Genomic DNA, 16248 nt, shown 5'->3' with positions numbered 1-16248 from the left:
AAAAACTTCCCTTTTCGACATACCTGGTGTTTGGCAGAAGTCTCCCATATATCCATTGTCGCACAGACAGATGCCTCCCATGCAACTGCCACCATTCAGACAATCCTGAAGGCACTCCAACACTGTCAACAACATATGATTACAGACATTACAGACTTTTAAGAGATTTTTCAAACTTCCTATTTATTATCAATAATTTCAATTTCAGAAACCAAAACAAATTTAGTGAAATAACTAGCCTATAGAGTTTCATTAATACATGATGACTCAAGACAAGGATAGCCCAGTAAAACTGGTCTCAGAGCACAACATTTGTTTATTCAATTGATTTGGAATGGCTAATAACTCGAAGCCTTTTAATGCATTGGGCCTATGCAAGTGGCATAACAGGGTGTTCCTATACAATAGCACTGCCTAGCTCTCTTCAACAGTCAGCAACCAGGGTAAGTCATTAGTGACAGTCAGTCAGTTTCTCAGTCAGATGAGTACATAGAGGAAACTAGGCTGACCGTCTGGCACCAGCAAAGACTGAGGTGTATTTCTAATGACTCTAAATTGTGCCGTACAATCTTGCATAAATAGTTGATCATATTTGCATAATTTTTTGGCACTATTCCTTTTAACTTCACATTCAATGTATGACAAACAAGCAGTATTTTTTTTAGTCATTCCAACTTTCTCTGGATTTCGTTGTGTCCGTGCAACAAGGTTGTATCTCCTAAAATGGCATGTGACGTCATATTTGTGAAACGTGAGTTTTCAATGTCAAAAGGTTGTATCTCGCTTAAAATAAGCCGGATGTACACACAAAGTCAATGTTCTTCGCGATACGCGAGATACGACTTTGTTGCATGGAGCATATTTGCCTTCTTACCTAATGATTCGCAGAGGAAGCCGGTGAAACCGAATTGGCAGACACATTTTCCATCAGTGCAGCTGGCGTCATTCAGGCATGGGCTCTCACCACAATCCACTGAAAGACAGGGTCAAAGTTCAAAGTCAAGAGTTTAAGGCTCAAGGTTTAAATTTGTTAACTCATTAAAATATATAAACATGTACAAGAAAAACCAATATGATTCCAGTTAAATATCAAGCGCAAAATAGGCCCTGGGCAGTTATTGAACAGCTAAGAAAAAAAACTGATTGTTTCTTACCATAAAAAGCATATGAAAGAAGAGTTTATGGGAAAACCACAAAACAAAACAAAAATAGATAATCTAAAATAAAATTTGGCTTCAGGAAAAAAAGTTCTTTGGAATGTTCTCCACAAGGAAGTTATCAGTTTGTGAATAATACTGGTTATTTCATTTACAGGAAGGTTCTAGGGAAGTTGTTCGAAATTCTGCAACAAATACCCGAAACAATAGGCCTATTGCAGTTAAATGTTCTCGCGACTTATCTCGGATGTATGATGAGATGGCTTCTCTTTTCCAGGGAAATTTCACGACCCTCCCCTTTTCACTAAATCCCAGTTGTATAATACTCACACGTTGGTGACACTCTGTAGATGTACCGCAGGGGACCAGTTACACAGGAGTAGGTACCGGCATCCACTGCCTGCAAGTTGTTGATGCTCAGCGTGGACGATGTAGCGGTGACGTCCTGAACTCCGATACGACCGACGCCAACTACAAGCACAACAAAATCACTGCCTCAATTCTTTAATGTATAGATTGCGCACACTTGTTTCAATGCACAAATAAGGGAGGCTACATACTTTCTGTGCAAACAGTACAGGGCCCAGTGCCAAACACTTATTTGGCGCAAAGATTTGTATACATTTTCATTACACATCAAAGATGTGAAGGAACTTGTAAGTCACTGATAAGGCATTGAATGGCTGGCACTATGTGCGTTTAGTGCATACAATACAACATGCTATACTGATACATAATTTGATTATGCAGACCTGTGTATATTTTGGGACCCTCAAGATGGATCCCTAGTGACTTCAGGGTGTGCAAATAAGTGTACAAATTAATGCGAATAAGTGTGAAAATTAATGCATAAGTCACATTTATGCCTCTTATGGCCGCCACTTTGTATGTTCAAATGCATACTGTACATCACTGTATTAATACCTGATGAAATATCTATACATTTAGGCCTCTCAAGATGGCACCAAAGTGTCTTCAGTCTATGCTTCTGATGCATAATCTAGTCAGTGTAAAGAGATGGACGAGGTAACTCACTTGCTCCTACTGGTGGAACTTCCTCGTTGTCTGGTCCTAGCCATTTGGGGTTGGTGTAGGGACTATCCTGTGCAACCTCGCATATGATCTTCAGGTTGTCACCAATGCTTGGTACAGTTGGAGCGTTGTCCGGAGAAACGACAATCCAGCGGTCCAGACCTGGATGTACAAAAGCAAGAGTTGATCAGTGTTGCATCCAAATCCATTTTAAGTCCCCACAAGTCCTCACATGTCTTAAATGTCCTCACAAGTCCTCATATGTCTCAAATGTCCTCACATGTCCTCACAAGTCCTCACATGCCTCAAATGTCTTCACATGTCTCAAATGTCTTAACAATTCCTCGAGTCTCAAATGCCTTCACCTGTCCTCACAAGTCCTCACATGACCTCACATGTCAAACACATGCCAATCACATGCCAATCACAAGTCAAACAGTCCTTAGTCAAGTCACAAGCTATTCACAAATGAATTTTGACAAAGGCATTCCTCATTTATGTTTATGGTCACCACGGCCAAACTTCATAATGCTGCTTAGCACATGATTTCTGCTAACTATGTCATGAAGACCATATGCCATAAGCAGTAAGCACAGCAAAAGCACGCTTAACCTACAGGGGAAAACATTATTTAAATCAGTGATGTAACAATAGAAATTTCCATTCGCCCACAACCGTTAGCACATCCACGCCATGAAATAGTGCTTACGTTTAGCACAATGTTGCTCATGTAATGTTAAGCAGCACTATGAAGTTGGACGCAGATTTGTACGATGTAGTTAATTAATTTGAATGCCTGACAATTACATGAAAATTCTTTTTTCAATCATTAATAAGTTCCTTTTTAGTAAAGTTTCAATAGATGGGCAGCCGCCTTGCCTTATGTTTCAAAAAAGAAAAGATTTTAGGTAGCTTATTTAGTTGGACAGTTGTAAAATTGTACCAGTGACTTGCAGATCCATTCTTGATGACAGAGTACCAGTCACACAGAGGTAACCGCCTGAGTCTTCTAAGAGTAGACTGTTGAAGACGAGCCTCGTGGAGTAGTCATTTTCAGCCACTGTGTACAGATGACCTTCAGAAAAAATAATAACAAACAGATAATACATATTTAGTGCAAGTTACTTTGTCTCATGCATATCGTCAGTTGCACCACGAACTGACGTATCGCATTTTTTTGTGTTTTGAGAAAAAAACGATTTAAAAGTTGGTCATTATTTTGAAGGCTCATTCCATATACTCCCTATGTAAGAATTCAAACTGTTTTGATTTGCTAGTAAATTATAGATTAAACTTTATTGTATGCAATCCGTGTGCATCTGAGTTGCTTAGTTTTTGAGAAATTCAGTTCCTAAGATACTTGTCACTTTGTGAAACAGATTTTTATCATGTGTATCGTATGTCATACAACGCGCGTAATAGTGGCCGTGTGCCAGATACGGAGATACATCGGTTCGTGAAACGCTAAATTCACACTTTTGGTGTCGACGCAGCTTGGTGACGTCATAGCACTATGGGAATTAGCATGTAAAGCGATACCCCACCTCGTGGTGCAGCATTTTTGATTTTTTAGAGATACGCCGCCCAGTCTATTTAGAGTTAATTAGAACTCAGATCAGAATAAAACTTTCTGAGAATGAGCACTTTGATGAAATAATAACGTTAATGACAAAAACTCAATTTGGCAAAAAATCGAGATACACCGGTTCGTGGTGCGACTGACAATATTCATAGTTATTAATACTGTCATGTGTTAATGGGTCAGTTCACAAACTTGGGGCCCAATTTTTTGTGTCCCTGTTACATCAAATATAAGAATTAGAAATTTAAGACAAACTCTGCAATGGCTTCAATCTCGAAAAGTGATTATGCAAAGCAAAGTACTTGCCAAACAAATTAAAAAGTTTGAAGTCAATGTTAATCATACTTGCATGGTAAATTTCACAGGTCTGGTGTAACTGGTGTATTATTATTTTAAAAAAAAAACATACCTTCTGTTCCCTTGGGTACCATTTGTCCATTCTCGTCAAGCCAAATTGGCATTTGGAACTCGCTGGTCGGGGGAACCTCGCACAGAAACTCTAAGTTCTGACCCACGACGGGATAGAGGACGTCCGGTCCGAGGATGCGAATTCTGTAGTCAGGAACTGTGGAACAAAGTGGATAAATGGATACTTTTATTTTTTGTTTTATTTCTTTCTGGTAATGTAACCAAGGATTCCTTAAAAGTGCCCTAGGCACTGTAGCCCGAAAGACTGACGAAAGCTGTAGGGAGGAGACAATGAGGAGAAATTACAGTTTTAAATGTGGGAGGAAAACCATTGAATAATATTCTGGGTACTGACTAAACACTCATTCTGCATGTTTCTTGACAGGTGTCCCAACTATTTTGGTCTGGATTAATATGTAGTCAAATTCCCATTTTTGTTAATTTGAAAATTGGATACTTCTGAACTCTTTCACAAAGAAATTAGTTACCTAAATTAGACAGAATTAAAGACACAAGGGGTGTAGTGAGACCAATATGATTGTGGTCGGTTAGGACCAAACCATCATGATTTCAACATAAACATATGTTTTGTGTCGAGAAAATTGAAGATGTATTTTCCAGTTTTCTCAAAAAATATATCTACTGACAAGTTAGTTTATTTTAATAACCTTATATAACTCTTGTTTTGTTCTTGGAGTTGGCGAAGCCACATATTTTGCAAACAGTGTTTATTACCTTGAGAGGTACTGTAGATTTTTGCTTGAACAAAAGTGCTCAAAATCTAAAGACGGCTGCTTGACAGCAAACCTCATGAACTTTTAGCTGAGTGAATGCTGCATAATTCGGGAAAAAAACCAATATTCTAAGATCTCGATTTCTATTCAAAATTTGCAGAGTGATGCTTTTAATTGCACCTGAAATCAGCTTCCAGGACATGCTCTCATTCAGCTGACTGCAGATACAAGATGTCACTCACTGAATCAAGGTATAATGGCAAGGTGTACATCATGGCAACGCTATAGCGGGCACCAATCCACAGACTCGCACAATAACAAACTAACTACTAACGAAAATTTCCAAAAAATGTGTCACTTTATGCATCTTTGGAAACGATATTCTTTTATTGTTTTCTTCAAAATGAAAGCATGCGAGAAAGAATAATTTCATAGGATAAAGTGCCATTATCATCTTTAAACCAAGTAAACTTTTTAACAATAATTTGGTAAGTTACTTTTTGGACGTTTGGAAATGATTTACTCTACCTTTAACAGTGTGGGGTTCAACTTACTATTGATCTCGCATTGTTCACCTCTGTAACCATCTAAGCATTGGCACTGACCGAGGACGCACTGAGCACCATTCAAGCAATCCTTCTCACATTCTGGAACTACAGTAAACAATCAAACAAGACAAGGGAAGCCAGGTAAAACTGGTACCAGAGCACAAAACTTCTATTTAGTTGATTCATAATGGCTATTCACTGGTCGTCTTTTCATGCAATCAATGGGTCAAGAGTAATCCTAAACAATGGCACTGCTCAGCTCTCTGTACGAGCCTATGCTATTGACAATCCACTTGAAGAGTGACTGAGTCAGTCAGTCAGTCAATCATTCAGTCAATCAATCATGAGCAATATACATCAAATTTTCTTTTTGGCTTGAACCTGTTTTTCTCAACTTGAGCAAATAATTGTATCTGCTCAACACATAACATTGTGTTAGAAAGTCCATGAAACTGGAGTGAAAGGAATGTACACAAAGTGGATATTATATACCATTATTGTGAATGGCAAAAAAAATCAACTAAGAAGCAATTACAAGCAATATAAACCACATGACAATATCGTTTTTGCTATAAAGATTTGCGCTTAGCAAATTATGAACTTGGACCAATTTCTTTACATTTTGTATAAAACCTTGCATTTCTTACCGGTGACAACAATGTTGAACTTTGAAGAGTGTGGGCCGGCGCTGCAGGTATACTCTCCCGAATCACCTGGCGCCAGACCCCGGATGTAGAGCCTAGTTGCTAAGGGGGACTCCACAGCAACAAACATGTGCTCATTGCGACCTGAAACAAAATTGGCATGAACATGACATGGTCTATAAACACACCAAGTTTCAATCAAAACAAATGTGGACTTTGATATACAGGGCCAACCAGATAATGAACAAAAAAGTAACTTTCAAATATGTATTACCCATTTCCTTGAACAAGTTTAATTTTCATCACCTTACAATGTTTTGATCAAAAAGTTTTTTCTTTTAATGAAAGAAGTCTACTTTCTTTTTTTCTATTTAGGGCATCTACAACCATCTGGGACAAAATCTGGCCACCTACCAGGCATGTAGGAATCAATGATGATGTTATCTGGACTGAGCCATGTAGGATTCCTAAATGGTCTGTCAGGCGGGATCTCGCAGAGAAAGCTGACATCCTGGCCGATGCGAGGGGTGACAGTTTGTGGAATAATCACCAGTATGTCCTCTGTGGATAAAACAAAAGACAAGGTAATCCTATTAAAGCTAGTACCAGAGTGCACAAACTTCTATTCAATCGATTCATAATGGCTATGCACGTGATCACTGTATACCGGTGATTATGACAGTGGCTACTTAATGCGCCGCAGCACCATGTAAACCCTTATAAGGTGCTACATAATGGGTCTCATTTTTCAAATACTTCATTTTAATACCTGTCTTTAAAATAAATTCATTAGCGCCTTGAGTATCTGATTGTAGGTAGATACGTGCGCTATATGAGACTCCGGCATTATCTTTATACTGATGAGGCCACCTTTAATGGCGACAACATTGTGCATGCTATTGTACAAAGCAACTACCCTGTGATGAATTATCTGAACAATAGCTAGCACACTGCTTTTGCCATTGAAGGGGACTTTCGTGATAGAACTGATTGGGTGCTCCGACTGTTCTATTCAGTGGTCTGTTTGTCTTTTCGACAAAACAGTGAAACTTTGTCTCCAGTTTGTTATAATTGAAGAGTAATTGTTTCCAAAATGTGATAATTGTCATGTTGTCATGTTTTAGAACCCCATCCTCTTCTAGTTGCCCAAGGTCAGTTTTGACGGTTGTTATACAGTTAGTGACAATTTAAGAATTATAAAGCAAATCATTCAGTGTAGAAAGAGCTGTTACACTGGTTTTTCTGTAAGTTTCAATAATCATGCAAGTACTTCACTTTTTTCAATTGGATATAACGCTTTTTGGAAATAAACTCTTCAATGTTACCTTTGGTCTGACATTGGTCTCCGGTATAATCCTCTGGGCACTGACATTGTTGATTTATGCAACTTCCACCATTAAGGCAGGGTGGGGTGCAACCATCGTCGCCACCTGAAATACACATAACAGCAACAAATATCATTATTTTTCAATGGCTTAAATCATTCGCACCTGTGCTACATTGTATTACATTATGCATATTCATTGATGAATCCATGAGACCATGGAATGCTCCGGCGGTTTCAGGAGTGATGCCAGTGCAGTGTTGGGCGGTACAGTGACTAATGCGTTAAATTATTTGAATCCAATTTCATTGAGATATATTAGCACAAAGTGTTTCAAATCCTATTTAAGAGCTAGATGAAACTCAGCTGAAAACCTTTATTTTTAAAACAGTTTTTTCTTCATGGAAAAATAAAAGCCACACTAGGCAAGCCAACTAAATCTGGTCCTAAAGTACAGACAATTCTATTCGATAAGCCAGTATGGTATTTCAATGGCCCGAGGTCATTCGGGATAACATCGCTGACGTGATGTTGTGTGATGTTACGCACAACCCCATTCTGCTGGTAATTTACACGCAAACGTTGTGCGCCTGCATTCAATGCGCCTTCGAAACATTCAATTGTCCAGAATGACCAGTGACCCATATCACTGTGCACATGCGCAGTTGAAATACCGAACAGGCTTATTGGATCAGAATGGCTGCATTCATTGCAAATCTTTTCCAGCATATGGCCTAAACAGTGGGCTGGATTTACCACATTCATTTGCATTACATGTGTTTCCTATACAATAGCACTGCCAGGCTCACAAGTGTCAGTCAATGAGTAAGTCCGTCCGTCAGTAAAATAGGTACAAAGAGGACCAATGCTGGCCCTCTGGGACCAGCACTACAAGGTACAACAATATGTCATATACCATTTCCACGAAATATGCAATCTCCATGCACAAACCTGGTATGCTGATGGTGAAGTCCGCAGACAGGGGACCAGTGACACATGTGTAAGTTCCTCTGTCTGAGCGCTGGACACCATTGAAATACAGCCTAGTCAGGTGATCAGACTCAGCGACTGCGTAAAGGTGACCTGAACAAATCGACCAATTAAAACAAAGCACTCTTATGAAAAACAAACATTTCTCTATAAAGGGGTGGGATGCTGATGGCAAATCTCCCCAACGGACTGCTGAGTGGAACCTCACAAAGTACACTGAAGTCCCCTCCCAAAATGAGGTATCAACGAAAGAAACCTCTTTACCCTGTAAATATATATCATATGGGCACAGTGTACTGACTGCCAAGTTGAACCTCGCACAGCACACGAAAGTTGCCTCCCAAACTGATGTATCTCAACAATAAATATCAGTACACTGACATTTTCAATTACATACCCAGTGTTTCTTTCGTTTCTGAGAAAACATCTGCCCGTTAGCATCCAGCCATACGGGCATAGTGTACTGGCTGCTATGTGGAACTTCACATAACACACTGAAGTTGCCTCCAAAAATGAGTTACCTCAAAGAAAATCCTCTTACACTGAACTACTAACCTGTATCCTTGGGCACCATCTGTGTACTGACTGCTACATGTACTGACTGCTCCGTGGAACCTCAAAAAGTGCACTGAATTCATCTTCCAAAATGAGGCGCATTGGAACTAAAAACCTCTACTTACATTGATAATGTATGCTACATGCCTTTTGCATCCTTAGGTACCATCTGCCTATTAGCATCCAACAATATTGGCATAATGTACTGACTGCTACGTGGAACCTCACATTGCATACTGCAGTCATCTCTAATAATGAGTTGCCTCTGGGAAAAACCTCTCACACCAAAAAGGTCAGCTACACACCTTGCGTGTCCTTGGGTACCATCTGTCTGTTAGCATCCAGCCATATGGGCATGGTGTACTGGCTGCTGCGCGGAACCTCACATAACACGCTGAAGTCGCCTCCTATCTGAGGTTTCTCATCCGGTGGGACGATGCGAATTGGGAAAGTCACATCTGGAAATATACAGAAAGCAGAACAGTCTTTATGCTGGTTCTCAAATTTGCAGAGTCTCTAAATATAGCTCTGAGAATGGAATTTATTGCTTAATTAAAGGGAATTACAAAATACGCAATGAGGTTTTTTGAGCCACACTCAAAAAATTTAAGATCACAAGACATGCAAGGTAAGAAAACAAGCTGGTGCATTGAACCATCCGTCCATTCATTTTTGCGGCACTGTACAACAGAAACATGAGAAGAGGTACTATAACTACGTTCCCATGTGCAGATGCACTCTTTTGCTACCACAGTATGGGTTTATGCATATTTCGATTTGTTTTACATACATGTTTATCTTAAATTTACAACCTTTTCACACAGTGTAATCTACATAGGCAGGGGAAGCTGAGGGGTTGGAGGAGGCAAAGAGGTAATATGCTTAACCACTATTTTCCACTTTGCCCACCCCCTTTTGGATACCCGCTATATAGAAATGTGTACTGTGCCCCTCTTATTTCAGAAATACAGCACTGCCATTAACTGCCTGCATGGATCTGTGATCATGTGATTTGTCATCACTTAGTTGATGTTTTTACCTGGTGTCTGACATCTGCTACCAGTCCAGCCAGTGGGGCAGCTGCACCTGCCGTTCACACACTGACCACCGTTAATGCATGATGGAATGCAATCTTGAACTGAAAACAAATATTACAAAATGACATTTGTCATAGTCGACCAGTTGATGGCAATATGACTAAAACCTGTTGCCTTAATTATAGAAATTTCATGTACTGATTCAATTCTTTCAATCTGAATTACAATTTGTCCTATGTCCTATAAAACTGCGGAAACTTGTTTGGTGTCTCTGGAGGCAATGGTAAATCAATACTAGCTTCAATTAAACTAAAGAAAACCAGATTCCACCATTCAAATACTTTCATGTCCAGTAAGTCACCCTGTTTGTCACCCTATTTGTCATCCTGTTTGTCACCCTGTTCTTCACCCTCTGCATCACCATGTGCGTCACCCTGTGTGTCACTTTGTGCGTCACCATGTGCGTCACCCTGTACGTCAATTTTGCATCACCCTGTGCATCACCATGTGCGTCACCCTGTGCATCACCATGTGGGTCACCCTGTACGTCACTTTTTGCATCACCCTGTGCATCACCCTGTGCATCAGCATGTGCGTCACCCCGTGCGTCACTTTGTGCATCACCATGTGCCTCACCCTGTACGTCACTTTGTGAATCACAATACGTGTCATCCTGTACGTCACTCTTTGCATCACCCTATGAGTAACCCTGTGCGTCACCCTGTGCGTCACCCTGTGTGTCACCCTGTGTGTCACCCTGTGCATCACCCTGTGCGTCACCATGTGCATCACCCTATGCGTCACCTTGTGCGTGACACTGTGCATCACCTTATGCGCCACCTTGTGTGCAAATTAGTGTATTACCTGGAATGTCAATCACCACTGGGGCAGAGAAGGGCCCAGCTTGGCATTCGTAGTTGCCTCTGTCTACTTCACTCAGCATTTCTATCACTAGTCTGGTGCTGAAGGGGCTGGTCTGTTCAGTGTGCAGTCGCATAGTACCACCTATACAAACAAATCACACGTCGGCCTTACCAAATAATCGTAAAAAATTGTCCAAAAGTAAAGCAAGACTTTTTTCAGGGAATGTAAGGGAAAATATTATGTGTGACTGTGATAAATTTGGAAAGGGGGGTAGATGCAGTTATCCTTTGGCACAGTGAGAACGTTGTCCTGATTGTACATTGCCACCTAATTAGTATTCTGGTTTATTAAACAATATTAAAGTCAGCACCCACAAATGTGGCTCAAAAGACCAGGTAAAAATTAAAAATTATTAAAACCACCGTTATCCTTTACGATTTCATAACCATGCAACATTTTTACCCTTTTAAAATGGATATGTCGCTATTTGGAGATTAACTCTTGATATGAATGTTAAGTGTTTTCTGAACAGAGAAAACTTAAATCAAGGCAGGCTCTTGTTCATATCAATATTACAGATTCAAATACAAACTGATTCTCTTTCTGTCTAACCATTAATGATTATCTTTTCATCCCACAAAAACAACATTTCTTTATGTAACGTGCAAAAAAACCTCCATGTGCATTGTATATATCATCCGTTTCAATCGTAAAATAGATCTTACATAATTTAAATGGATAACTATATGCGCATAACGCAATACTTAATACAGTATATGGAATTATCTTCAAGTTAACTTGACTAATCCGTGATCCTGATTGGTCAATCCATGACAGCGGTAGTGTCAAATAATCCCACATACCACGGTCCATATTTCACTCCAGGTATCACGCTATTTTAAGATGTGCACACATTCCTACCGCACGCATGTGTAACAGGTAAACTGCTAAAAGGTTCGTGTACAGCTTACATGTTCCATCTTTACTGGGGTCAAGTTTCCTTGATGAAATTTGTTATCCCATTCGGGCATATTGAACGTGGAAAATGAAATGCATCTGTGTTCCATCCATACGCCGATTGAACTTCGGCCTCATGGCATATAGGACACAGATGCAAGACATTATTCTGTGTTTCGCTTGCGGGATAACTGATAACAATTTTTATGCAAGAGGCTTTTTGAACATATTTTTTATGTACCATGCACACAATGCTAAACGCATTATGGACACATGGCTTTTTCAACATTACGCTACTTGATTTACTTACCTTGTGCCATTGTGTTGATTTGTCTGCCGTCCGGTCCGTGCCATATTGGATTTCTGTACAGCCCCAAGGGATGCACCATGCAGTCTATGGTAAGGTTGTCGCCGATAACTGGTGATTGGTTCTCAAGGGGTAGAATCCGGATGTTGAATGGTGGAACTAAGGAATGTAAAATATCAAAATTAGGGCGCATCTCAATTCATAGGATGAGTTTTGGACAAGTTGCGGACATTGTATCGGGTATAAGTTGTCGGATTCTGAACAACTTCCCCGCAATCTTCCCGCAATGAAATTTCCGGGAACACGTCCGGGACACATGCAGAACTTTTTCCGGACGAAGGGAATGATTTTAACTGCAACTTGTTCGGAACTTGTCCCGGATATGAATTGAGACGGGCCCTTTTAGGAGCAAAGATGGAAATCACATGCTGTACCTCAAACTGTCTTTAAGTTCTTTGCTTGCGACAGCATGTCTGTAATACCTACATTTATTGCCCATTCTGACATTCTTGACATCAAACTTTTGTTGTTGGTCCTAGAGGCAAAACAAAGTAAATGTTCTCTTTGTACCTATTTCAATGACTAACTGAATGACTGACTGACTGGCACTTGTGCTTGGACAAGTTTTACACTGGTTAAGAAAGCTGGGCAGTGCAATCTTATAGGATTACCGCGTAATGACAAACTGGCCCATTAAGTAGACCTTTTGCATGAAAAGCCTTCACCTAAAGGTTCTACAAGGCTTTACAGCGTTTTGCAGGGGATCGAAAAGTTCAACTTCTAGTTACCGCTTGTTTAATTTGGCATTCTTCCCTCAATTCATTGCGGGAACTATTCAGGGAAAGTTAACCTGATACAACAGGCCTATTTGGGATACAACGGGCCTATTTGGGATACATATCTCTCCACAAATTATCTCAGATATGTTATGATATGACTCCTAGTAAGAAAGAGTGTACATACCAAAGGTTTCACAGTAAGTTCCTACGTAGCTCTCTGGGCACTGGCACACACCATCTAGGCAGGTGCCACCGTTGGAACATGGAGGGTCACATGGACGACCTTAAAATGAAAAGATTAGATGTCTTAACCCTTTAGCCACTTAACAAAAGATTTGATCCACCGATGTGCACCAATATAATTCAGACTGTACTGTTTAGCTTTGAGTTGAAGCTGATTAAATCCTAGTGTTGGTGCAAGATGCTAGCAGCGTTATACAAAAGAGATGGTGTGTCTGTGTACAGCGCAGTAGCATATGTTGTTCCAATAGAGGGCATTCTGTCCCTATACCAAGGCGTTCTGTCCCCATACCCAAACCTGACTCGGACAAACCTCATGCAAGGACACTTGTCGGTGTGTGTGCATAAGCGCCAACTTCTGTGAATCACTGCACAGTCTACTAATCCGTGCAAGCTGAAACACCGCAATGCTAAGGATGTCTTGTAACTAAGAGTAGTAAAATCCTTGCAGTCCTCAAACAATATATTATGGGTTATGCAATTAAATTTAACATCAACAGTATCACATGCTTGACACACAAAGTCTGTGAATTTTGAGAGCTGTAAGATTTTTGAAATCAGAAAGGGTGAGACAGTAAGTCTAAGACAAAATCCTCTTTATTTTAAAGCAAGTTTACAAAAATAATGAACAATGTCACTGGAATGGGATTGGAATAGAAATGGGAGAGTAAGCACTTTGAATTGAAGGTTCTGTGTGTTACCTTGGATTTGGATTGTTAAGTCCCTGTAGAGGGGTCCAGCTGTGCAGACATAGGTGCCAGAGTCTGAGGTGCCAAGTCCTGAGATGACCAGTCGGGTGCTATACTCATTGATGATGATCACTCTGAGATGATCTGTTCCTCCTGAAACATGCCATGAGTACTAGAGTTTGGTGCCAAAATTAAGGTGCTAAAGACTTAAATTATCATTCAGGTACTATGCTCATTGATAATGATTGCACAAAAGATTGTCTTTTCCTCAAGAAACATACATGTATAATTAGTGCTTAATTTAGGTGCCAAAGTTATGGTACCATGGACTAACAACAGTTCCTTCTTAAAAATGCAATGAGTACTAGAGTTGGGTGTCAAAGTTACAGTACTAAGAGCTTAAACTACCAATCAAGTGCTATGCTTATTGACGATTAAACTAACACAGTTGGCTCCTCCTACACAATATGAGTCAAAGAATAAGTACTAGATTAAGGTGCCAAAGTTAAGGTACTAAGGGTTTCTATGATGATCACACTCAGTAAGGGCTCAAACTACCAATCAATTGCTATACTCATTGAAATTTGGATGGTTGGCTCCTCCTACACAATAGAAATAGAATGAGTGCTAGATTATGGTGCCAAAGTAAAGTTACTTAGCGCATAGACTATCAATTGGGTGCTACACTCTTTGATGTCAAGTTTCTCCTATGAAACGATAAGATATATCGACTGGGTACTAGATTAACATGATTAAAGTGCCAAAATTAAGGTACCAAGGGCTTAGACTATCAACCAGGTGCTTTACTCCTTGATGGACAGTTCTTCCGGCAAATACTAAATTTGAGGTACCAAGATTCAGGTACTATAGTGAAAAGACACTCAATTGGGTTACGCAGAGCCTAGTTATTGATTACAAGATACCAATCACTTGTTATCAGCATTACCTTGTCCAACAGGAAGGACTGGCTGGCCTCTAGTGCCAGTCCACAGCGGATTGCGGAAGCGGCTTTGGTACCCCACCTCACAAGTGAAGCTCAGATCATCACCCACCATTGGTGTAAGGTTTTCCGGGATCACGATTCGCATGTCAAAGCCAACTGTGAAATCAAGCAAAAGTGGGTAACAGCACGATAACCTTAACACCAATTATCTTAACCAGTTCTTTAGAGTTTCAAAGAGTTATACCTGAAAACATTGAGAAAACATGTTTCCGGAATGTGAGTTTGGCCAGGTAGTACTTTTTTGCATCTTCAACCTCAAGTCAATCACAAGACGTCACAAGGCAATCGCAAGTCATCCATTCTTAAGTCAAGTCATAAGCTTTTGAAATGAACGATGATCAAGGCATTCATTTGGCATTCCTGTTGGTTGTTGCCTGGTTTGTGATTTGATTTGGGACTTATGCTTGTGAAGGTCTCGATTCAACTCAGGCTGACATGTATTGGGTTTCGTTCCTTTGTTTGTTAAGACTTTTTCCCCATTTAAAGCTCAAGATTTCTTTCATAGACTTCTGGTTTAGTCAAGTCTCCTAGCAACAGTGCATGTGCAGTTTCAACGCATTAGCGCTTGTATTACATTGTCTTACATTGTATTTACTTCTTCATGAATCCATAAAACCATTCAGTGCTCGGGCAGTTTTTGGAGAAATCTAAGAATTATTTGGATATTTTGGTTTTCATTTCCAGAAATTGTACCATTACCACATGTACTGCATTGAGTAAAGTAAACGTCAGTCACGAGCCAATGTGGCCCATCAGGCTGGCTTTTTAACTCTGGTTTCAACAGCTTGAAACAGCTGATAATATTTATTTCCGCCCTGGATGGGAGGCTAGTACACCGCAGGTTACTCCCCAGCTATAATGCTGTTGCCCATTTATACTCCTGGGTGGAGAGAGGCAAGTGGGGGTGAAGCGACCTGCCCAATGATACAACATATGGCCAGCAGCTGGATTCGAACCCCTTACCCTCTGATCATGAGCCACACACTGCTACATTGTATTATTCCCTTACAAATACATACAGCCTTACAGTGCTGGGGCAGTTTTGGGTTGTACAAGGAGTATACAAGCAGAGTTTTTTGAGGCGGTACACTGACCTAGAGGTTTTTGAACCATTTATTTCATTATCAGAAACATTTTTAAACAAAGACAAATTTGAAATCTTTACTTCATTATAGTTTATGCTTACTTGGTATTTCACACTGTGCTCCTTGATAACTATTAGGACATTCGCAGGCACTGTTTACACATCTTCCACCATTGAAGCAAGGCTGGCTACAACCCACTGCGAAGGAAAGAAAACAAAACAATTACAGAAACCATAACAGTACTTTCCCTTTTTTTTAATATAAAATGAATGCTGATTTGGAAATAATTTGGATTTAAGCAAATCACTTTTCA

The 16248-nt window shown here is 40.0% G+C and overlaps 1 protein-coding gene across 3 annotated transcripts in view; it reads right to left on the bottom strand.

The window, feature by feature from the left end:
• Positions 1-16248, bottom strand: part of LOC119732952 — a 243974-nt gene that overhangs the window by 98289 nt on the left and 129437 nt on the right. For all 3 annotated transcript variants that reach the window (XR_005271660.1, XM_038206534.1, XM_038206535.1), the window contains 19 exons: positions 16037-16132; positions 14794-14946; positions 13860-14000; positions 13103-13201; positions 12143-12298; positions 10876-11016; positions 10014-10112; positions 9280-9432; positions 8381-8512; positions 7431-7535; positions 6520-6666; positions 6109-6249; positions 5468-5566; positions 4181-4336; positions 3133-3264; positions 2193-2351; positions 1488-1628; positions 875-973; positions 24-122 (listed from right to left, as the gene is read on the bottom strand). Coding sequence is in view for 2 of the 3 variants with exons in the window: in XM_038206534.1 (XP_038062462.1) it covers positions 24-122; positions 875-973; positions 1488-1628; positions 2193-2351; positions 3133-3264; positions 4181-4336; positions 5468-5566; positions 6109-6249; positions 6520-6666; positions 7431-7535; positions 8381-8512; positions 9280-9432; positions 10014-10112; positions 10876-11016; positions 12143-12298; positions 13103-13201; positions 13860-14000; positions 14794-14946; positions 16037-16132 (2448 nt within the window). In the remaining variant the exon portion in view is untranslated. The remainder of the gene's footprint in view (positions 1-23; positions 123-874; positions 974-1487; positions 1629-2192; positions 2352-3132; positions 3265-4180; positions 4337-5467; positions 5567-6108; positions 6250-6519; positions 6667-7430; positions 7536-8380; positions 8513-9279; positions 9433-10013; positions 10113-10875; positions 11017-12142; positions 12299-13102; positions 13202-13859; positions 14001-14793; positions 14947-16036; positions 16133-16248) is intronic.

The sequence above is a fragment of the Patiria miniata genome, unplaced genomic scaffold, assembly GCF_015706575.1.
Source record: "Patiria miniata isolate m_02_andy unplaced genomic scaffold, ASM1570657v1 HiC_scaffold_25, whole genome shotgun sequence".
Taxonomy (NCBI): domain Eukaryota; kingdom Metazoa; phylum Echinodermata; class Asteroidea; order Valvatida; family Asterinidae; genus Patiria; species Patiria miniata.
Note: the sequence above shows the minus strand (reverse complement) of the source record. Positions and strands in the feature narration are given on the sequence as shown.